This window comes from Numida meleagris, chromosome 1, assembly GCF_002078875.1.
Source record: "Numida meleagris isolate 19003 breed g44 Domestic line chromosome 1, NumMel1.0, whole genome shotgun sequence".
In the NCBI taxonomy this organism is placed as follows: Eukaryota; Metazoa; Chordata; class Aves; order Galliformes; family Numididae; genus Numida; species Numida meleagris.
In genome coordinates this window covers 81,051,727-81,073,719 of record NC_034409.1, presented here as the reverse complement: position 1 = coordinate 81,073,719, position 21,993 = coordinate 81,051,727, and the positions used below count along the sequence as shown (strand labels likewise).

At 43.4% G+C, this 21,993-nt stretch overlaps 2 protein-coding genes across 7 annotated transcripts in view; one reads left to right on the top strand and one right to left on the bottom strand.

Moving 5' to 3' along the window:
* Positions 775–9,558, bottom strand: LOC110399681. 2 transcript variants are annotated; one of them, XM_021398783.1, is made up of 4 exons: positions 9,111–9,558; positions 4,213–4,683; positions 1,571–1,711; positions 775–898 (listed from the first exon to the last, which is right to left on the bottom strand). In XM_021398783.1, the coding sequence occupies exons 1-4, from the start codon at positions 9,277–9,279 to the stop codon at positions 894–896; spliced, it is 786 nt and encodes a 261-aa protein (XP_021254458.1). In that variant the 5' UTR covers positions 9,280–9,558; the 3' UTR covers positions 775–893. The 2 variants fall into 2 exon arrangements, with proteins under 2 accessions (XP_021254458.1, XP_021254468.1); XM_021398793.1 differs by lacking the exon at positions 9,111–9,558 and adding an exon at positions 5,775–6,763.
* GRAMD1C (GRAM domain containing 1C) overlaps positions 12,855–21,993 on the top strand; it is a 51,758-nt gene continuing 42,619 nt past the window's right edge. For 2 of the 5 annotated variants that reach the window (XM_021398640.1, XM_021398630.1), the window contains exons 1-2: positions 13,330–13,483; positions 14,885–15,013. In XM_021398640.1, the coding sequence (XP_021254315.1) occupies positions 13,409–13,483; positions 14,885–15,013 (204 nt within the window). In that variant the 5' untranslated portion in view covers positions 13,330–13,408. Of the gene's footprint in view, positions 13,217–13,329; positions 13,628–13,752; positions 13,938–14,884; positions 15,014–21,993 lie in introns of those variants that run through there. The other 3 variants (XM_021398668.1, XM_021398620.1, XM_021398648.1) reach the window with 3 other exon arrangements.

The window sequence follows — 21,993 nt, the reverse complement described above, 5'->3', positions numbered from 1 at the left end:
GAAGAATAAAATCCTATTATTTTTTCCAAAACACATGTGTTAGAACACATTGCTTGTCACCAAATGGCTTTTTTTGTCCTTTCACAGCACCTGACCTTCGGCTCCCATGCATTTGCACGTGAACCGGAAAGTACGTAGAGACTTCTGCTGGACTTTAAAAAAAAAAAGAAAAGAAAAGAAAAAAAAGAAAAAAATCTCTGTGAGAAGAGATGGTTTTGAAGACCCAAGACATGCCAGTGTTGAAGTACAGGGATCCACTTTATTCTCCTGGAGCTGCAGGAGGAGTGAAAACAAAAGAAAGGGAGGGATCCTGAGTATTCATTATGGGCACTCAGATGAGATATCCTGGCTGAGCTGCTTCCTACCAAAAGAGGTAACAAAGAGGCTCTGGACAAGAACCTCTACACCTAGACAGGAAAGTTCCCAGGGAGATGGGAAGAACCCAGAAGTCACACATTCTGGGCAAGTAAACAGGGATGCCCCTGGGCAGGTGTTAGCAGATGGGAGCCTTCCTTCTGTCTGTTTCGAAGCACTGCTGGCAAACTTGGAGCACTTTTGAGATAAGATGTAATTGTAGGGAGAGATCCGAGGTACCCCATCAGACTCCAGATGCAGAGATAAGTGGCCAGATTGAGTAGACCCTCAGCGGGTAACAGTACAAATTCCTTTAAAAGAGGTTGTTTTGCTCTTCACGACAGGAGGATGTTGACTATGCCACTGGGGCTGTTGAGGCTGCAGGAAAATAAACACACAGAAAATGCCAAAGACAACATGTACTGAGGCAAAAGCTTTTATTACATCTAGAACTTCCTTTTTGGCTTACAGAGCATCACAAATTACTTTGTGTTTAGCCTTTGCATCTTCCAGTGTTTCCTGTAGCTCTGCAGATCAAGCTATGCTGAGTGAGAAGAAAAGGAAAGAGCAGTGATACCGGGTTAGTACAGCACAACAAACTCTCCCAAGGCAATCTGGCAAGGTAGTGTGTTGCGAACTCTGTTCACTCAGAGTTTTTGCAAAGGGATCATGCTGTGAGGGCTGAACTGGCCTAAGCTTTGCTCAATAAGGCTGGGGTGAGAGGGAGCAGAGCTCCTGGCCGCGCCTGTGTCCCCGTCTCCTCTACAATGGCCATCAGAGGGCGGCAGCGCTCCAGTGAAGAGTGAGTGCAGCTCTGCATGGCTTTTGTGGCTCGGTTTAGTTTGTTTTTCAGCAGGTTGAGTAAGATTTTTTTAGCTTTGGGAAAACAGAAAATAAAAATGAATTTTTCAGGAGTCCTGTTTAGCAAAGTTTCCAGTGAGCTGAGCTTGTTCTGCAATGCAGACCACATCTTGGGTTGCACAAAAGGGGAACTAAACTTGTTCTGAAATCTAGCCTTTGGTGTCAGCTTACTATTATTAGACCAGATGACAAACCTGGAAAACACAGGTAAGCTTTCGGGTACACCAACCTCTCCTCAGGTCATCTCTGACTAGTGGTAAGTAAATGGCTAATTCCTACCTGCGTTTAAAAAGGCATCTTTGGAAACAAGTGACTTTCTAGCAAGTGATGCCAGGTTTTGTTTTGTGCTCCATACCTTGGTGAGAGCCTTGTTTCATGCAGAGGATGCATCTCCTTAGCTGCGGCATTAAAATGATAATCAAAACTCCTAGGCCTCCGATACCAGCTGCCACAACCCCAATGATTGTTCCAATAGATTCTTCTATACCAAACAAGCCTGAGGAACAAGGAAAGGCAGAGAGCAACGTGAGGTATCTTTCAGGCAAGTACATGCAATGCAGCTAGCACATTTTCTGCAGTGTCTACAGGGAACATACTTACTATGGTATTGATTTCACTGATGTCTTTTCTGACATGAAATTGTTGGCTTCCATACAGGAGAGAATGTATTGCACTGTGGAGTTGATTTTTTTTCATTCCTTTGTAGGAAGCTGCTATGCTTTCTGAGGAATCAGTGATAGGACAGTCTCCCTTAACAGCCAGGTACTGTTATGAAACAGCACCAAAGGTGGGCAGAGCTCCACTGCGGTCCTTTCTTTGATTTGTTGCTCTTTGGGACTATTTCATGGTAGGGATAGAATTATCCCATTTTCTTTGAGACAAAAACACATTGGAATTCTGGATTTGTTATTTGTTCGAACTGAAGGATGATTTGGGAACAGCCTTTGGTTAGGTGAGCACGCTAGATTGGACACTGACAAGGATTACGGAATGTACTGTGGGGAGCACCTGCCCTGTGGTGTTGAGTCTGATAGAGGAAAAGCCTCTTTGTAGAGAGAGGGAACTGGCTGGGCAATGGCACAAAAGACTGATCTGATCAGATTTTAAGTGACTGCCCTGCGGTGGTCATTGTGCCAGGTGACTCATCCAGGAAGGATAATGAAAGAATACTTTTAAGGCTTACGGTTTCATCTACAGTTAGAATGCAATCAGGCATTCATGACATATCTCAAACTAGCTGCATTTAAGCTTCACTATAAAAACTGGATGGTGTTGCTAATGTATCGACTACAAGACAAATCCTGAAATCTTTCATCAGTTTTAATCAACACTTAATTAGTCTAACTCAGGACACCTACCACCAGTTTGCAAAGGCAAGACTGAGAAAAAGAAGCAAGAGTCTGTACAGAACATAGCCAAATGTTCTGTTGACCCTTATCTTCATGCACGTGCTTAAGACAGACCCACCAATAACTGCAGCTCCATGCCCAGTCACCATTCATAACCAGTAATGAAACCTATTGCACAGGATTGAAGAAATTTGTAGACAGACTTCCAAATATCTGTTCACTCATTCACAGGAGGAGCTGCTACTCTGTGCTACCTTGATGAATAGATGCACATTTAGCTGCTCATCAATGAGCAAGCTGTATCTCATCAGTAAAAATCCAGCCTCCTCTTCCCACATAGAGGGAGGTGTAGTTGAAGTTCATTTTTGTGGCTACTTGTTTCATCAGAAGGGCAATGAAGGTGCTGTAGAACCATTGCTTACTTCACTTCAAAATATATGTCATTTGCCTCATGTAATGGAGAATTTAACATTTCGACTAATTTCTCCTTTTCATTTGAGATAAGTTTGGGGGCAGTCCTGATTTGTGGCACAATTCATTTGCTTGTGAATTATATTTCTTTTGTTCTCTTGTCGCTTTAATTTAGGTATAGTGCAGAAATGATGCATTTCATCTTCTCAGGAACACAGAAAGGCAATTATATTGGCCGGGGAGCAGACACTGCAATAGTAACATGCACTAAGGAGAATATGAGATCAAGCCAGTGGGAGACCTCGTAAGATATATGGCCAGGTCCTTGCACGTACCTTGCCTTGTTAGAGTCATGGTTTAAATTGAGTAGTTGTATAAAAATTAGTAGGGGAAGAATTCAGGCGCAAAAGGGCAAAGGCCTAGTGAATCTCAGTGAGTTACAAGCTTAAATAATAAACAGTGGAGAAATGGCACTTGCATGATATATTCTTGACACAGAAGGTGCTACTTTTTGTTAGTTAGGTAATGAGATAATAAGCCTTTTGATGTGTTGATTTGTTGGGACTGAAATGTGTTTAGCCTACACGAAAAGGAAAGCTGCTTTGACATTTCCGACTGATAAAGGCAAAACAAGCTATCTCCATACTTAATATGCCTAGTGTATATTTGTGATGTTAAGAAAACAGAGCATGGCAGATTAATTCTACTTTGAATTTAATGGGACTGACGTTAAGCAGAACTGATATAATGCGATCCTTGTGCTTCACTGTGGGATTACATATATCATCCAGAGTTAAGGAACGGGTATGCAGACTAGTGGGTTGGAGAGAAATAATGTCAAAAGAAAGGACTTTGGAGCTGTTTCCTGAGGTGATATATTAACACCAGCCGCTCTGAGGGGTTCTGCCAAACAGAGATGTGTACATAGAGAACTTTTCTGACAGTTATGTTCTTAGTACTCACTAATTTTAGTGACAGAACTATTTCTTTCCTTTTTACTTGTAAATGATCCTTGTTAAAATAATACCTGTCTGATTGTTTCTAGGAGCAAGCTAATCAAAGTTAGCTAGCCTAACAAAAATAATGACAAATGCAGCTAAGCAGGGACATTCCATGACACTAGGCCTTATCTTCTAGAAACCAAGCTGACCGATTTCCCTCCTTCTGCAAGTGCATAGACCAGTTTTGGAGGAGGAAGAGGGAGAAAAGAGAATATATAAATAACATCAAATATTACCTAGAGCCCTCCTGATCCTCAGCTTTGTCCCATCTCCTGTCATCACCTTCCCATCCGGAAGTATAACCTCACAGAAATAGATACCATGGTCACTGGTCGTCACATTGAGGATCACCAGGGAGACATCCCCTTGGGACAAGTCTCCGCTCATGAAAACCCTATAGTTATTCAGCAACATGGTCACATTGTTTTCTAGCAGGTCTGTCTGCCCGTTGTTTTCTAGCAGGTCTGTCCACCCCTTTTCATCTTCTTTGTACCACCTCACTGTCAGGCCAGCCAAGGAAGGATGTTGTGGGCTGTTAAAGTGACAATTTAAGACCACAGTTTCACCCTCTTTGGCTTTTTCCTTGGCTGGTGTCTGAGTCACGAAAACTTGCCATGGCTCAGGTGTTGTCAACAGTGGAGCCTGTGTTCTCCTGTGAGATACAGCTGCATTCTCTCTGGTTGTGTTTCCACCACTAACACCAACATCTGTACCAGGAAAGAGAAGAAAGAAGAGAGTTCAGGGCAATAGGATAATAACTGTTTGTTCTTGACCCATGACCGTGGCAAGGAATGGCTCCTGGAAGTAGGATCTGAGGGTTGTCACTGTTATGGCAATAGGATTTTTTTTCCCTGGCTCCTGCTTAGATTATGTTCATGTGTGCAGATATGAATGATCCTCTATTCCCTGCTATACTTGGGGAAGATTATTGTCACTGTCCACTGGCTTTGGATGAAAGTTAGAGTTCATTCAGACACATTTCGTCCTGGAATTTTAACATCCCCCTTTTCACTCCTAAAAGTCTCAGGATCTTAGCTGTTTTCAGGGCACAGGAAGAAATGTATGTACCCTTACACACAGGCAGTTCTGTTCTGACAAGAACAGAACGTGTGTGTGTCTGAATGTCTGCATCCCAAAACATAACATGAAGTTCTTAGGGCCTTTGGCATGCACTTCCAGTTTCAGGATAGGAAATCTTGGGGCCACAGGAAGAACTCTCCCTTGCCAGGGACTGAACTCCTAATAGATGCTATAAGCAACCTTGGGGATGGCACCTTAGAATGCTGCAGGTATTGATACTGAAAACACTATTGTGAATGAGTTTTTCTCGAATGGTTATATGCTTTTCTCATGGGACACTAAGATTTTATAACAGAGTAATTCCTAAAGATGAAGTTTAACCAATTTGAAGACCTGATTTTCAAAGAGGCCTAAATTAAGGAGTCAGCAGGCTCTGAGCAAGTGTGAAAATAAAGTCCTTGCTGAAGTGCCTGTACAAGAATACAGAAACCTAATGTCAGAAGGAGAATGAAAGGGAGGAGAAGAGATGACCTAGTGTGCCAAGGGAAGCTGGTGGTGAGAGGTGCTGACGGAATTGTATTATACATGTATTTTACAAATAGAGTGGGAAAGTACAAAGATGGGACTTGATTTTTTGTTTGCCTAGCAGAAAGTTAGTTAATCCATTCTGCCTAGGCAGTCCACTTCCTGTAACTATTTTTCAACAACTTAGAACTGCTGTGAGTTTCAACATGCTGGTTTCAACATACAAGTTTTGAGCTGTTGTGAAAACACTCACCATATGAAATAGCCAGCTCCATTTTGACAACCAACGTCCTGAAACACATAGAAGATACAGCTGAAGACCCTGACATTTTATCATATTTTTAATTAAGAGGACTCCTGTCTCTGGCTGACATCTATTCTCTGTGAAGGGATCACTTTATCCTGCTGCACTTTGTTATAAAAATATAGTCAATACGCCTGTAACAGAGATGTAAGGCTGCCTTCTTTCATACAACTGCTAATCATAGTATCAAACAGGCTCGAGCTAAGAGCAATGCAAGTGGATCTCATTTCTGGAACCAAGCCTGGACTGAGAGGATGAGAGGAATAGTTGCTGTCTCAAATCCCAAGCTGGAACAAAACAAGGGGAAAACAAACTCTTAAAAATAAACCAACAGCATTAGCCAAGAAAAAATGCAAATCAATTTTTGGAAAAAGTTTTATCTATTGTTTTATTTTCTTTACACAAGTCAATGTCCTCTTAATGACTGCAGACAGGTCCAGGTGAAGGTCTGGATACCCAACATCTTGAGTTGTTTGCTGACATAAAAATGGTGTGAAATGCTAATATCTGGGCCTGCTAGGGCTTCTCAATGACAAGAGTACCTCAGAAACAAATGTCTCAAGGCAGTGGAAAATCACCTCCACTGATGGTCAGTTTGAGAACTGCTTGCATGGCTCCTCCAGGCATGCTTGGGCAGGAAATTACAGTTGTATTTGTAGCTACTGTCATTTATGACTTCTCTGATCAAAAAGTAGGACTGACAGTTTCTGTCAGAAGGCAGGGCCTTGTTGTTCTACATGCCTTATAAAAGGATGATGTACAGCATTCACAGTTTAGTTATCGGACAACAGTTAACTCACTGATGGAAAAACATAGAAAATACGAGCTGGCTAAGAAATCTGGCAGTAGCATCGCATGTGACATGTCTGCTCTTCTAGAATGGCTCACAAGAGATGCCCACATAAGACAACATGCTGTGTGAGCAAACCCTACACCATTAGGCCCAGAAGAAAAAAACAAAAAACAAAAAAAAAAAAACAAAAAATGATTTTCTGGAGCAGAATGATTTTGTGAGACAGTAACAGTTTCCACTACTCTAATGTCAGGAATGGGTTTCAGTTCCAGGCAGGGATGTTGATTGAGGCACAAACATGAGGGAGAAGGGAGATGAAAGCTCTACAATCAAATTCCCGAGTGGCTGGAAGGCAAATAATTAAGTTTAATCATATTCCCAGTGTTTCGGGTTCATTGCAAATAGATGAGGGGAAGGGGGATGGGACCAGCTGATGCCTCAGCCTGGCCCACAGTATGCTAGATCTGATGTGCTAGGAGGGGCATAATCCCAAAGGAGGGTATTGCCTGAGCAACTTGTGCAAGTAAAAGAAACAGACATCCTGAGAAAACTCTTCAGAGATGTATGGTGCTTCATGCTTTTATGCCAAAACTGAAATTTTGTCCTATTAACTGTAACACTGATCAGTGTTAATCGGCAGCCTGAAAACCAGGAACCCAAACAGTAATGTAGTTCTGAGTCCCTTAAAACAAGCAGTCCCTATTAGAAAGACCGGATAAAATATTATCCTCATGTCCGTACATTATTTTACCCATAAGCTCACTGGAGCTATTCAGAGTAATCTAAGGTCCAGATACTCACTGTCCAGTTAGACTCAGAGATAGTGCTGAAGAGATCTTAACAGTACAGGAACAATGTACTTTGATGTTGCCTCTGTTCATCTTGAGTTTTATTTACGCCGCCTGTTATGAAATAACTGACCTTGTCATCTGTGTTACCCCACATCTTTGATTCAATAAATATCGGGTAACTTACAGCTTAATTAGGAAAATCAAAATACAAAAGGAGGAAGCTCTATCATTTAGTCCCAGCTCTGAGGTGGTTCAATAGGAAGATCACAGCACAGCCTCTATTTTTCTACCTTTCCTCCATTTTTTTCTTTTGTAAGGTTGCAAATCAGGAACATGCTAGTTTACTGGTATTTAAATACACAATGCCTTTATCATATTGGCATCTGGCAGTACACTAATGCCAAATGCCTTGTTGAGCCTGCTTCTAAGCTCTTTATAAGTTGGTTGCTTCGTTAGCAGAATGATGTGTGGGTCTCCTGTCAAGTGGGTTGTAGGGCTCAGTCCCCCATAGAGAAGAATGCAAGACTTCTTGGTGAAAGCACTTAAGCTAGGCAGAGTACCTAGGGCATGAATGATCCTGTCTTGACCTTGAAAAATGATTAGATGATCTAATAGGTCATTGTAATACAAAGTCATTAGTTCATGGCCAGTTTTCACCCTAAGCGGTGAAACCTCTCTGGAACTTCCTGTACCGTGACAGTGTGCTCCACATTTTCCAGTCACAACAGGGCACCTACTAATCTGCCAGCCTATCTTTTACACAATCCACAGGTTCATACTTCCCATGTAGGGCCATATCTTGGCTGTAACCACAAAATACACAAAGCACGGTGGGAGGAGGTGGAAATACAGAAAAAGTGAATAGAATATACCCATTCTCTCTTCTAGTCCTGGAACCTCTGACTTACTCCTCGATCCCTGGAGTACACCAGAGCTGCCGTGCAAGCTTCATTTGCCAGCTGCCAACAGCATCAAGGAACCAAAGTGGAGCCTGGAGGTCAGTGCACAATATGACCTTTCTTGTTGTGCCTCCTTTCCTTTGTACACACTCAACAGATGGAGAGGAGGTCTGCCAAGGGCAAACAGAACTCAATTTCCAAACCATGTAAAAATCCTCACGCCCTAGAATGACCATATTTTGGGTGGTTTTGTTGGCTTTAGAGCTCACCTTCACACTCCGCTGGTACCATAAGGGTGCTTTAGAAGCTCTAGACAGTTCCCAGTAGCCTGTGAGTAAGCAGTTAATGACTGTCCATAGCTTATCTCAATTTATATGACTTTTGCCCTGCACTAAGATTGATCTTCACAAATGGATGTGAATAACTACCTTGTGAAGACAACTGGTTGCTAATTCATCAGAGAACCAAAATAGAAATGAAACTTCTAACAACGATGATATGCAACCTTTCTTCTTGAAAGACAGGCAAACATACTCTTTCTGGAAAGATTTCCAGAAAGAATTCTACCCTGGAGGTCAAATTCAAACACATATTAACATAAACACGTATTAACTAAAAAGCAACATATGTGCAAAAAACCCATGTTTGAATGCAGTGCCCAACACTAGATATAGATTTCCTGCATCCTGAGGGAGCCCTCAGAGGAGAGTGACTTTTTGAAAAAAAGGAAGAGAACCTTCCAAGCCAAGCACTAGGAATAAACTATATTTCTTCTAATGAAGGAAGGTGTTTTAGTACTCACCCACCAGTAGGAAGAAAAGGAACAAAGACACTGCAGATCCATAGAGCTTCCCAGTGTGCTGGCTCATAGCTGCTAAAATATATGATCTCGATAGTGGTGTAGGCAAATAAGCAGCCCGGGTAGTGTGGGCAAAAAAATATGTGTATGTTATTGCAACAGGACCTCGCATTCTGCTCAGTGAATGTCACACTTACTAAAGTTACCACAGCTCTCTGCCAGCTGCCTGGATGACAGCCATGTCTGAAGTCACAACAATGACTTCCTGGGGGCTGTTCTCATCTGTCCTAGAGAAGATGCCGAAAATGCTCAGAGAGCGGTGGGAAGTGAACTTTTTGTTTGTTTTTTAATTGCTTTGACGTAGTATAACCAGAAGTTTGGGTTTACAGAATATTCAGATATTCAAAAGGAAATTTCTCTTTGAACTCCTTCATAGCAGAGGTGAGTAGAGAGAGCAATTGGCTTAATTTTCTGAGCAGCTGAAAAATAGGCATCCTCATTCATCATGAAAGGAAGTTATGGGAATTTAGTATTTTTGTGGCTATATACATACTCACAGGTAAAATATGTTATCCAAAGTACCTTTTTATTTTTTTTTCCCCAGCGAAGAACAAATCCTTACTATTGAAAAGTTGATTACTTCAACTCCATTTAAGCAAAGGTTGTCCTTGCCACCAGATGGAAGTGAATACTGGTAAAATGATTGGCCTACCTGCATACAAAACTACCTGCTGTACCGTGGAAGTGGAAATCTGAGCTTGCAGAAAGGCAAATACGCAACACTACTGTATGGGAAGTGTGCCAGCAGCCCCAAAGCCCCACCTGTAACACTCAGCCTGGCCAGCAGCACTGCAGCTGTATGGAGCATATGCCACTCCAGTTATCTGGCTGACACCTCTCACAGTGCACCTGTTCAGAAGCACACTCATCTAATGATTTTGTTTATCTTTAGACTCTTCAGATAATGGAACTGTACTTGAATATCCATTAAAAACTCAGTTCCACGCCCATCAAAACACATATGCTGCACATTCCTGCTAAGAGAGGCATTAGGATTTCTGCTTTTTTTAGTATTTAGAAGTGAAAATGACCAAAAAACCTCCCCCCCCCCCCAAAAAAAAAAAAAAAAGCAACCCACACGTGACTAAAAGACCCTACCACACCACGAGGAAAACTGTCCTAATGCTATGGCTTTCATGAAAATTATTCTGATAAATTCTTAGATTCGCATCCTTGCATGTGGATGGCCCACAATAACTGTTTAAAGAAATTCAGCATCTGAATTGCAAAGTCTTGCTGACCAAACATCAGGAGGAACAATATCTAGCTTTAATGTGATACACCTGTATCAAAAAAAGCAAGGGAGAATGTAGAGGGATATGGCTGAAGAACACAGAAGCAAATATTTCTTCTCTGCCTTAAATGGGTTGGGAGAGTGGGAAGATCTGGAATTACCAGGGAGGAATTTTTCTGAAGTATAATATTTTTAAAGAAGGGAGCTGGGACTGTGTGCAGAACAACACAGTGCTTAGCTTAACACAGTGAAAGCTACATTGCAAGGCTCTTCTGAAAGAAGTACTGACGAGTGCTAGAGCGCAAAGAAAATATCAAGAAAGGATCAGTGGTCTTGGGAATCTGGAGAGGTTCCAGTCAGCCAGAAGCTGGTAAATGTTGTCACAGTTTTCAAGAAGGGCAAGAAAGAAGAACCTGGTGTTTACAGGATGGTCAGTATCACTTTGGTGCCTGGCAAAATTATGGAGAAAATTATTCTGAGAGTTACTGAATAATACCTGAAAGATAATGCAGCAACTTGTCACAGCCAACATGGGTTGACAATCATAGAATCAAAGAATGGCCTGGGTTGAAAAGGAATATAATGATCATCTAGTTTCAACCCCCCTGCTGTGTGCAGGGTTGCCAACCACAAGACCAGGCTGCCCAGAGCCACATCCAGCCTGGCCTTGAATGCCTCCAGGGATGGGGCATCCACAGTCTCTCTGGGCAACCTGTTCCAGTGCGTCACCACCCTCTGTGTGAAAAACTTCCTCTTAATATCTAACCTAAACCTCCCCTGTCTTAGTTTAAAACCATTTCCCCTTGTCCTGTCACTATCCACCCATGTAAGCAATGGGAAAGTCCTGACTGATGAACTTAATCTCCTTTTATGATGAGGTTACCCAGCTAGCTAGCCAAGGGGAACCAGCTGATTATTTCAGTAAAGATTGCAATAGCTTCTCACAGTAACCTTCTGAACAAATGTGCAGCATACAGCTAGACATAAACATAATGGGATGGGTGAACAATCAGCTGACAGGTTTGGCATAAAGGGTTATAGTAGCAAACTGGGCTACATAAGGCTTGTGGCCAGTCACTGGTGGGATTCTGAAAGGCTTAATTTTAGGGCCAGTTCTCTTTGTTTTCATTAGTGACTTGGATACAGGGCTCGAAGTAAGTTTGTGGATGATACTAAATTAAGAAGAGCTGTTGACTCCCTTGCAGAGATCTTGACAAATTCCAGGGCTGGGCAATCATCAACCACATGAAGTTTGAAGTGAAGATAAGTAATGGATTTTGCACCTGAGATGGGGCAACCCTGGATCTATATACAGACGGTGGGGGTGAGAGGCAGGAGAGCAGACCTGCAGAAAGAGATCTGGGGGTTCTGGCTGATGGCAAATCGAATGTGAATCAGCAGAGTGTCCTGGCAGCCCAGAGGGCCAACTGTACCCTGAGGTGCATCAGGCCCAGCACTGCCAGCCAGGTGAGGGAAGTTGTTCCACTCAGCTCTGTGCTGCGTGGCTTCACTTCGAATGCTGGGTGTAGGTGTGGATGCCACAGTGTGGGAAGGATATAAGGCTATTTGAGAGCATCCAAAGGAGAGCTATGAAGATGGAGAAGGGTCTGAAGGGCAAGGTGGATGGAGAGCGGCTGAGGTCCCATGGTGTGTTCAGCCCAGAGCAGAGGAGCTGAGGGGAGGCCTCATGGCGGCTGCAGCTCCTCACAGGGAGCGGAGGGGCAGCGCTGAGCTCTGCTGTCTGTGACAGCGACAGGGCCCGAGGGAACGGCATGGAGCTGTGTCAGGGGAGGGGCAGCTGGGGGTTAGGGACAGGTTCTGCATCAGAGTGGTGGGGCCTTGGATCAGGCTGCCCAGGGCAGTGGGCATGGCCCCGAGCTGCCGGAGTTTAAGGAGTTAAGAGGAGTCAAAAGCTATCATGATTTTGAGGACTGAGTAGTCAGTAAAGTCAGAGGCACTTGGCAGATGCAGAGGAATTGGGACAAAGCTACTGACCATGGCTGCACGGCAGAGAAGGCAACGTGGGAAGATACAGCTGGATCAAAGGGATTCCAGACACCATCTGATGTAAACCCAAGTATTTGATGTTCTTCTAAAAAAAACTCCTTAAGTGTGTTGTGGTGGACATTCTACTGTTGTTTCTGCAAATGGTGTTTATGTTCATTTTGTCCTGTGACAGTAATTCTGTTGTGAATCCACCCTTAAATAGGACATGGCTGAATAAAGCTGTCAGGCTGGCCAGCTTTAAGACAAGGGAATACAAAGGGCTCTTGGTGCTGCTGGCAGCTATCAGTTGGATGTGAAGCTTCTCACACTGGATAACTCAGGAAGATCAAGAGAGAATTTCAACTTTTGGATGAAAAGACGATCCGATCCCCTGGCTGCTGTTTGTTGAGAAGAGTTTCAAGGGTCCAAATCAAGAAAGCAACCAACGAAAGAGAAGTAAACCATCCTTTCTTCATTACACCTTCTTGCACACTTTGGAGACTCTCTGTTGGCAGCATTACAGCTGTCCCGTCTGGGCACACGGCTGGGAGGGGATCTCAATCACAGGAACTTCAGCAACCTCGGCTACCCCTCTCCCCCTGTAGGTGTCCCCCTGGAGCGAGCTGCCTGTTTAACGCAGAGCCCCGCTCCGGCCGTTACTCACAAGTGGGGCGCGGTGCCGCCCTTGCCCGTCGCCCGCAGGGCCTCCCGCTGTCAGGAGAGGAGGCAGCCGCGGCCCACTCGCATCCGTCGCCGGGACGGTCCCCGGCTACACTCCTACACGTTCCCCAACTCCGCGCAGCCCTCGCTAAGCTCCCTGAAAGCCTCGGTGAGGCTGACCCCGACCCGTGCGCGTGTGGGCGGGGGGGAGCACAGGCCCTCTCCGCCCACCCCGTCAGCCCCCCGACGCGGGCGGGCGGCCCCTAGCCCCGGCCCGGCCTCCCGCTGAGCCGCTCTCCCCTGGCAACCGCCTCCCGCCCGGGTCCTCGCCCCGCGGCCCGGCCGGCGCCTGCCCCTTTAAATGGCGGCCGCGGCCCCGCCGTGCGCCCCGCTCAGGCAGTTCGCGGGCGCCGCGCCGCTCTCGCCCCCCTCCATGGTAAGCGTCGCGCTCCGCGCCCTCCCCGTCGGCTCTTCCTTGCTCTCCTCCGGCCTCGCCGGTGGGTTCCATGCCCCGGCCGTTGGCCTGCCGCGGCCCGCTGCCTCGCCACCCCCCCGGGCGAGCCGCAGACGGGTTGCGCAGGTAGGGGCGGCGGGGGTCCTTCCCTGGGGGGCCGCGGGGTGTGGGAGTTCTGCACGATGCCTCCGCCCTTCCGGAAAGTTTTTGGGGGCGGGAGCGGGGAGGAGGGGACCCGCTGCCTTCTGCCCCCCGCGGCGGCGTCGGCCTCGTCTCGGGGCTGCGCGGGGAGGTGCCGGCCGGCCGCCCGCGGGGTGGCTGCGGGGTGCCCGCGGCTTAACTTAATTATAGAGAGGGTCAGGAAGTCTCTCTGCGGCGTTAAGATCTCTGCCTGCGGCGTGGGGTGGTGGTGCGGGACCAACTGCCGGAGGTCGTGGTGAGGCTGGGCTCCCTCTGGGCTGGGAACACGGCTTTGCCTCTTCTGTTGCCCTTTCTATTCTGTATCACCGCTACGGGCGGTGGTTCTTTCTGCTTAGGAACGCGGGCTGGTGTTGCTCCAATTTGCTGTGGTGCTTGGGGCAAGTGTCTTCCCCTTCCTGACGTTCAGCTGCCCTTCGTGAAATAAAAGTGACCTCTGCAGTGAAGAACGTTGTCAAAAGTGTGCTTACTTTTATAATAAGTGATGCAAGTAGATCTGTCTACCTCTGAAGTGTTACGTTTTATTGTAGCGAGGTGGGGCAGTCTTCTCCCGGGTAAATAGTGGTAGGATGAGAGGTAATGGCTTCAAGTTGCACCAGGGAAGGTTCAGGTTGGATATTAAGAAAAATGTCTTCTCAGAGTGGTGAGGCACTGGCACAGGCTGCCCAGGGAGGTGGTGGAGTCACCGTCCCTGGAGGTGTTCAAGAGCCGTGTGGATGTGGCACTGAGGGACGTGGTTAGTGGGCACGGTGGGGATAGACTGATGGTTGGTCTTGATGATCATAGAGGTCTTTTCCAACCGTAGTGATTCTGTGATTTTTGTGGCCTTTCTTACTCTCTTAAAGGCCGTTCAGATCTTAGAGATGCTCTGTTTGTTATGTGTTGGTGTCTTGTGTTGATATTATTCTGGTGTTACATGCCTGTGCAGCTTCAGTGTGTAGGTTGAGGTGCTTCTGAGGAAATATGCTCTGATAACAATAGTAACAATAAGTAATAATTAAATACAGCATGCTCTGTAAAAACAATTAAAAGCTTGTCAGTTGGGAGCGTTTCCATGCCGCTCACCTGGGTAAATCTGGTGTGTCAAGTTTCATTTAACACGCAGTTCCTACATGAGCTAAACATCTTATTTCAGGACCGTTCTCTTCCATTGTCCAATGACATTTCTTGCTTCCTTGTTCACAGGAAGTTGATGAAGCGGACCATGGTGTTACTAGCCAGCTGGTTGCAGCTTCACAGGAGACTCACAGCTCGTGCACAGAGAAGATGCAGGTTCCCACTCAGTATAGCTGGAGTGCTGACTGGAGCTTTTGGGTAATGTTTTTCCCAATTTGTTTATCTATCTATATCCGTATGTATATGTACTAGCTTTATACCCATTCTTCTCAGGTTGCTTTGTAGTCATGAATTAGTAAAGTGTTCTCTACCTGTGTAGTGAGGTAGATAATTTATCGTTATCGGCTTACTAAAGTGTAAGCTGACACTGAGAGGGGATGAAGTTGTTTACCTGATGTAATGTATCAAGTTAGTGACAGGACTTCAGACCTCTGTGCCCAGTCCTGTCTCCCAGTTCCTTTCATGGTGCTCGAGCCTATCCAATGTTCCTGTGCCTTTAGAAAGGCACTGATGGTGCTTAATCTTGGATAAGCTTCCTTAGTGTCTGTTTCTTGCTGGGTAAGCATGTGTTTTTCACAAAAGTAAACTTACTGTGTAGCAAATTTGTGAATAGGAAGGGCAAAAGGGGGCGGGGAGGATGATTCCTTTATCTCTTCTCCAAGGTGTTGCTTCACTGAAAGTGGAGAATGTAGTAAGCAACACTGTCTTTAACACTGTGCCTGTGCTTTTGATGTTTTTTTTTTTCCCCTCCAGTATCTTAACAGAAGGTGAACTTGTAATTGTGGACTTAGCAATGCGTTTTGCTGTTCGTTTAGTGGATGTGTTGTTGTTGGATAGGAGGGAGGAACTCTGTGTTGTATACAGCAACAGGTGGGGTGGCACCTGATCTCGTGAGAGGTTTGGATTCCCTTCCTCAGAGCTCTGACAATGTGACTCAGGTTCTGCATCAGGTGACCCCAGAATGAATTGGCATGCCTTAGCTTGTGCACAGAGACATCAGCTGGACTGCTGCAGCCTTGTCCTGATGAGGTCATCAAGGTGTTTGTTGTGCTAAGCAGGTGAAAGATCTAAGGCCATAGGGAATCAGTAGGAGGGCTGTGAGCAGGACTGTGGGATTAGATTTCTAACTCTTTTTTTATCGATCTAATTTCTGTCTTTTTATGACTTCTTTTCAAGCTTAGTGGATGTTCTCATGGTGAGAACATTGATTTTACATCTCAGATTCCAGCATATACTAGTATTTCCCCATAAATCCATGTATACTTTTAAACTGAGCAACAGCAGTCTGGACCCACTAAAAATGGGTGAGGCTGAATGAATCCCAGTAAGTCTGAGAACTACATTGCCAGGGAGTGCTTGGATCATTCTGTGTTCTCTGCTTTGTTCCTACAGTGACAGGCTGATAGAGGGCCTTTGGCCTGTTCTCAGCTATCTCTCTGTACTTGAATTGGTAGCAAATAATGTGTAGGCATTGTAACTGTCAGGTACACTCTTATTAGATAACAAATTAGTTTGTGGAAACAAACTGTGTGGTACATAATCTACCAGCTGTGTCAACGATTCTTAATATGAGAAAGAAACCTGTTGGGTTGGGGTCAGTTTGATGGACTTGTGGTTAGCAAGGACTCGCTAAGCTTGCCATTCTGAAGCACTGAAGTGTATGTATGATATAACTGTGCTGCCGGCTCTGTTTTTAGATTTGAGATGTGTGCTTAAAGTTGAGGTTTCTTTGAGTAGAACTTTAAGCATATATTTTGTGCTCAGTATGTTGTGTGTCCTCACAGTGCCATTTTCTGCCTGCCTGCAACTTCTGTGGGCGCTGGGATTCTTCGGTGTTCTGAGAGCCACTAAAAGAAGTGGGAAGTGTTCTATGGTGTGTTTAAAAGGTTGCCTTCTGCCTAAGATTTATACTTGAAGGCCTCAGTATTTGTTTGAAGTTCATGTTTGTCTCGATGGGTAAATATGACCTTGTACTTAAGAGGCAGATATTGACACAATTCTCTTGTAAGGTAGTGCTGTGGCTTGTAAAGTTCTCACAGTGCTGTTTGTGGCACTGATTAGTTTTAGAAAACCTCTATTGATCTGTTTATAGGAGGCAATGCTACTCATTTTCTTAGCCTCAAGGGGACATAGAAGTAGCAAAAGGCAGGATGTTGCAAAAGCAAGGCAAAAAAGGTGTTTGCATCTTCTAATTAAAGCGCCATGTCACTGGCATCTTTCCCTGCTCTTCTAGGCAGAAAATGTGTTTTAATAACTTGCATAGTTGATGATCAGCTGCTAAGTATACAAGCAAACCATTAAAACTCCCTGAGTACTGAGTCACAGTTGATCTGTAGGTGATAGCAGGGAAGGCAGCTTGCTGCAGTGGGCAAAGTGTGTCATTAACACTTTACTACAGATGATCTTAGTGTCACCTGGCAAGTTTGGATTTATTACTCTTATTCCTACCTTTGAGTCAGTAAAACTAAGGAGTTGTTACAATAGCATGACCAGCCTATGGTAGCACCCAGCTATCAGCTTTGTTGCCTGCTTTATTTGCTTTGGACTTTTTTTTTTCCTGTGTATGTACTGTTGCTTCTCTGATGGAAACCAAATGTCAGTGTTAAAGCCTAACTGGTTTGACTTCAATTTTTCATGGATTTGAGTGGGAGTAAACAGTTGTGCCATGCCTCTGAAAGTCTGGCCAGGTATCATTAATGCTGTGTAGGTGCTATGAGCACATGCAGTTAACAGCAGACTCTGGTGGGAGCCTCTGAGTTATAATCTCTCTCTCCTGACTATGGTGAATAGGGAGAAGGAAGAGTAGCGGGAAAGAAGAAAGAACAGAACAAACTCATCCTGTTACGCCTGACTTTTTCTCCCCATCGCTAAAACAAGAACAGTCTGGACAGCTTTATTGGAAAAAATGTGAGGATTTTTTCTATTACTGTAAGGAATTCTTAAATTAGTAGCACTTTGAATCCTTTCTACAAGATTTACAGCATTTAGTAGTGCTTGTAGCGTTTCTTTGAGGATATCATTTTCATAAATACCTTTTAAAATGTTGTTTTGAGAATATATATAAATTTTTTGTAAGTCTGTTCCCCAGCTAGACTTCTATAATCTCACGGAGTAAGAAAAAAGCTCTCTTGGAAGCTTCATCTGAGGATTTTCCCTCTTTACTGGAACCTGTAAGACTTGCATCTATTTTTGATCATGTGGTTCTGGCATCCACGGGTAGATATGAAACTTAACTTCCAATGCCTCTTTGATTTTCGTCATCTGGAAGTTTTATCTCAAGACTCTGAATATTATTTTTTTTACCCTTTTTACATTCTTCATGCTGAAATGTAATTAAGTTTAACATCCTTGGAAGAAGGAACCTGTGGAAGTCTTGACTCTTTTCCTATTGTGGTGAACAAAAAGATAAAGATGAACAGGGAAGCTGGTGAAAAGGATTCTTGCATCCAAAGTGAGCATATTCTGTCTGGAAACTCTGTTTTCTATTAATAAACAGTCAAAGAAAGTTCATATATATATGTCCTAAGAAGAATGCCAGTGGAAAGAAGGAATAAAAAAGTAAGTCCTTCCCTTGTCACAAAACGGTAGGTGGAAAGAGTTGTTGAAATCAAATAGACATCTCTCTGGGAAATACTTTTATACGGGAGGCTTGCTTAATAGCTTGGAAATGTGAGTGCACGGGAGGTGTTGTAAAGAAAAGTAGTAAAAGATGCTTTGAAGAAAAAAAACTTGAATGCAACATAACGTTTAAAGACATGGTCACTGTGAAGGCGTGCGACAACAGTAGCAAATGAGTGATGCAGGGAGAAGTTAAAACAGGGAATCTTTTATTTTTCATAATACCAGAACAAGCATGGTTGCACAAGACTTGGAAAAGGATTTTGGAATTTGGCAAGCATGGATGTAGTTGATACAACAAGGAGCTAACCTATGGGAGCGTGCATGTACGTTCCCAAGAATACAGTAAACATAACTCAAACCTGCACAGGAGGGATGCAGATACGTCCATATCATCCAAATGATAATGTGTTGCAGCACAGATGTCTGTTGACATGCTTTGGGGCCTGAGACTGGTAAGGGTTAGATAAACTATTTTTTTTTTTTGCATCTGTAGTGATTTGAATGCTCCTTTCTGTGAAGACTCATGTTCACTCTAGAGGTGGGCTTGTTGTATCAGTAAATATGTTTTATCAGTCCAATATTTAAGGTCCTCTGTTAGTTACTTCATCTCCGCTGTTGTGCACTTGACATGACACTTTTTTTTCTGAAAAAAGCTTTCTTTTCATCTGTATCTCTGAATGCTTGGCTTATGAAGGAGAGACATCTCGGCTTGTGACATCAGGGGAGGATTTTTAGTCACCTCATTATTTGCTGGTATGAAGCTGCCTGCTGAGGAGAATAAGAATTAGGTGTAGATCTCAGAGGAGAATAAAAATCTTGAACAAGTAATCAATGCTGTTTTCTTCTGAAGTGCCATAATGTTGGTACAAAAAGCTCTTGCTGTACTTCTAGCTCTGGTAGTTATGTGTTGACTTACCTGGAATCTCTAGAATAGGTGCTTTTAACCCTGTGATAACACTGCTTATACAGATGCAGCATTTTAAAAGAGCTAGGAAAAGGCAAGCTGTTTTTCTGACTGGCCCTTGAACATTGTTTATTAGGTTAATGGTTTTTTTTCTTTGTTTAGTGGCTTTTCCCCCTACATCGCTTGTTTTCATCCTGGGAATCCCTTTTTGCTGTTGATGTAGCTCCAAAATGAGTGCTGGAATAGATCTGTCTGCCGTTGAGTTTCAGCCTGTTCTGAACAAAGTCTGGCAGTCAGTACCCTGTCCAAATATGCTTTCCCCAGCTGCAGTGGTTTAAAGCTATATCCAACACGTATTATTACACTCATCTGGAGAATTAGCTACATATTTAACAGATCAGGAAGAAAATACTTCAGATTCATGTGGTTTATTTATTAGATCATTACAAACAAAACAATTGGAAGTGCAGCATCATTTAGAAAATCAGTGTAGTGTTGGTTGAATGATCATATCATTTTAATGAAAGGAGGCTTTACAGTTTAAGGAATGAAAGCTTTAAAAACTTTAAGAGATAGAAGCTCTTCTAGGATCCTTTTGGAAGGGAAGAGGACAGATAAACAGAACTACATAGCATATGATCATGTACTAATGCACTTAAGTCATTCTCAGCGTCTAGTGGAAAAATATCTAGGAGATAATTAAGATAAAAATGTATCTGAAATCTCACGTAGGTGTTTAGATGATTTGGGATGCATACTTCCCTTTCCAAAAACATGAAAATGCTGAAGATGAGTGTTTGAGGCTTGGTGTTAATGATTACTCTGGAAGTCATACTTTACCTCATCCTATGTAACAGATGGTTATGTCTAATTATGTAAAGATTCGTTAGTGATATCAACAATATTTTAGAGATTACATGGAATAAATGTGCTTTCAAAGTAGTGCTTCCTTGAAGTTGCTTGTGAAGTCAGTAAACTGAGATTTTCTTTCTCAGGTTTTAAGTTCGATAATGTAGTAACAGAATCATAATCTGATCACAACACTCCCATCTCCTCCTCTCCCCTCCACCCCCACTTTCCCTGAACCTGAAGGAAATGACAGTCATTCAGAACTTCAGCTTGCTTGTGAAACTCTTCAACTTCTCCTGTTTTCTGCTATTTCTGCCCAACAGGACTCAAGATATCAGCCTTTGTTTGGAATAAGTGGAAGTCTGTGATCATAAACTGTAGTGCTTACATAGCTCTGCTTAGTTTATACTGAGACAAACGTCTTCTGATAGCTGACCCTTTCCATTCCATTTTATATAAAGTTGAAGAAAAACTGTGTGCTCTCTTGGTGAGAATGATTCAATCAAATCCTGTAGCAGCTCTTTTTGTAGAAAATGGGTAGAATCTGCATTTGGTTTGTGAGGCAGAAAAGGGAGAAGTCAAATTAGATATATGAAAAATATTTTTAGGTTTAATTCTTTGTGAGTGTTACTTTTCATGCAACTTCAGATGCAGTAGGGGTACTTATAGGCTAAATGAGATGACCAGTGTGATTTACACCAACAAAATTCATGTAGTCAGTTGCATTCACTATGGCATAAACTACAATGAGTTACATATTCCTAATACGCTTCTACAATCCCTCACTATTGTCTGGATCCAAAATATTTATTTATCCTTCTGTGACTTGCTGAAAAGCAAATTACACAGGTCAGTTAATGTATCTGTGCTAAAGGAAATCGGAATTAATCTTTTCAGAAGTCATCACCTTCTTTTTGACCTGTATTTAGGGGCTACAGCTGAACTTACCTACAAATTAGAAGTGTCAGAGTCCAGTTCTGGCAAAGTAAGGATGGAAAAGGGCAACTGAAGTATGGGGGGCGGGGGGAAGGATTACTTGAATTTTGTAATTACATCTGTGTAGTCAGGAAAACGTGCAGACTGGACAAACTTTCCTAAAGCAAAAAGGAGGAAGGCACTTAAGACCCTTGTCAATTCGACTTTTACTGGTGTCTTGAGGGGGGACAATGTGAAACATAGTCTCTAGTAGAAGCATTGTAGATATAACTTTACTACCAGACCGGAAGAAGTCATTGCTAGTTAAGGTTGGTATTGATGTGGATGCTGAATAAATCCGATCTTGCCTCCTGGAAGCTAAAAGCACCTTAGGTTTCTGTTTAGAGGTGGCTAAGTTATTTTTTTCTGGGGAAGTGTCCAAATCTCTTGTACCCTTTGCTTAACCTTCGTCTTTAGAAATTGAAGTGTTTGTTTCATCTGACCTCAGAGATGCTTTGTAGCAGTTATGTAAATAATTATAGTTGAGATTGAAATTCACAGCCTTATTGTGAAGTGGGTCAAACTTCCATACTTAGGTGTTTAATCAGATGATGACTTGATTTTATCAACAGGAAATGCCCTTAAATTTCTTTGTACTCACGCTGCTTCTGAGATCTGAATCACACTGGTATCCAGTATTTGGCAATACCTTTCTGAGATCATTTTGGGTCCTCCTGTCTTCCTGCTAGAAAGAAATTGCCAGCAAATATTTTCCGGTATAGCTTTCCTCTTGGTGCTCTTATAGCACCTTGAGATTCCCTGTGATGTGTCTTATCTTTGCCTTGGGAAGGCAGAAGAGTTGCCTTGTTTTTCTGGTGAAACCAGTTCA

Coding starts and splice junctions, on each gene's coding strand:
- LOC110399681 (XM_021398783.1), bottom strand. CDS start 9,279: ATGCGAGGTCCTGTTGCAATAACATACACATATTTTTTTGCCCACACT. Junction 4,684..9,110: donor CCTTTTCTTCCTACTGGTGG/GTGAGTACTAAA, acceptor TTCCTGGTACAG/ATGTTGGTGTTAGTGGTGGA. Junction 1,712..4,212: donor GAGGATCAGGAGGGCTCTAG/GTAATATTTGAT, acceptor CTTGTTCCTCAG/GCTTGTTTGGTATAGAAGAA.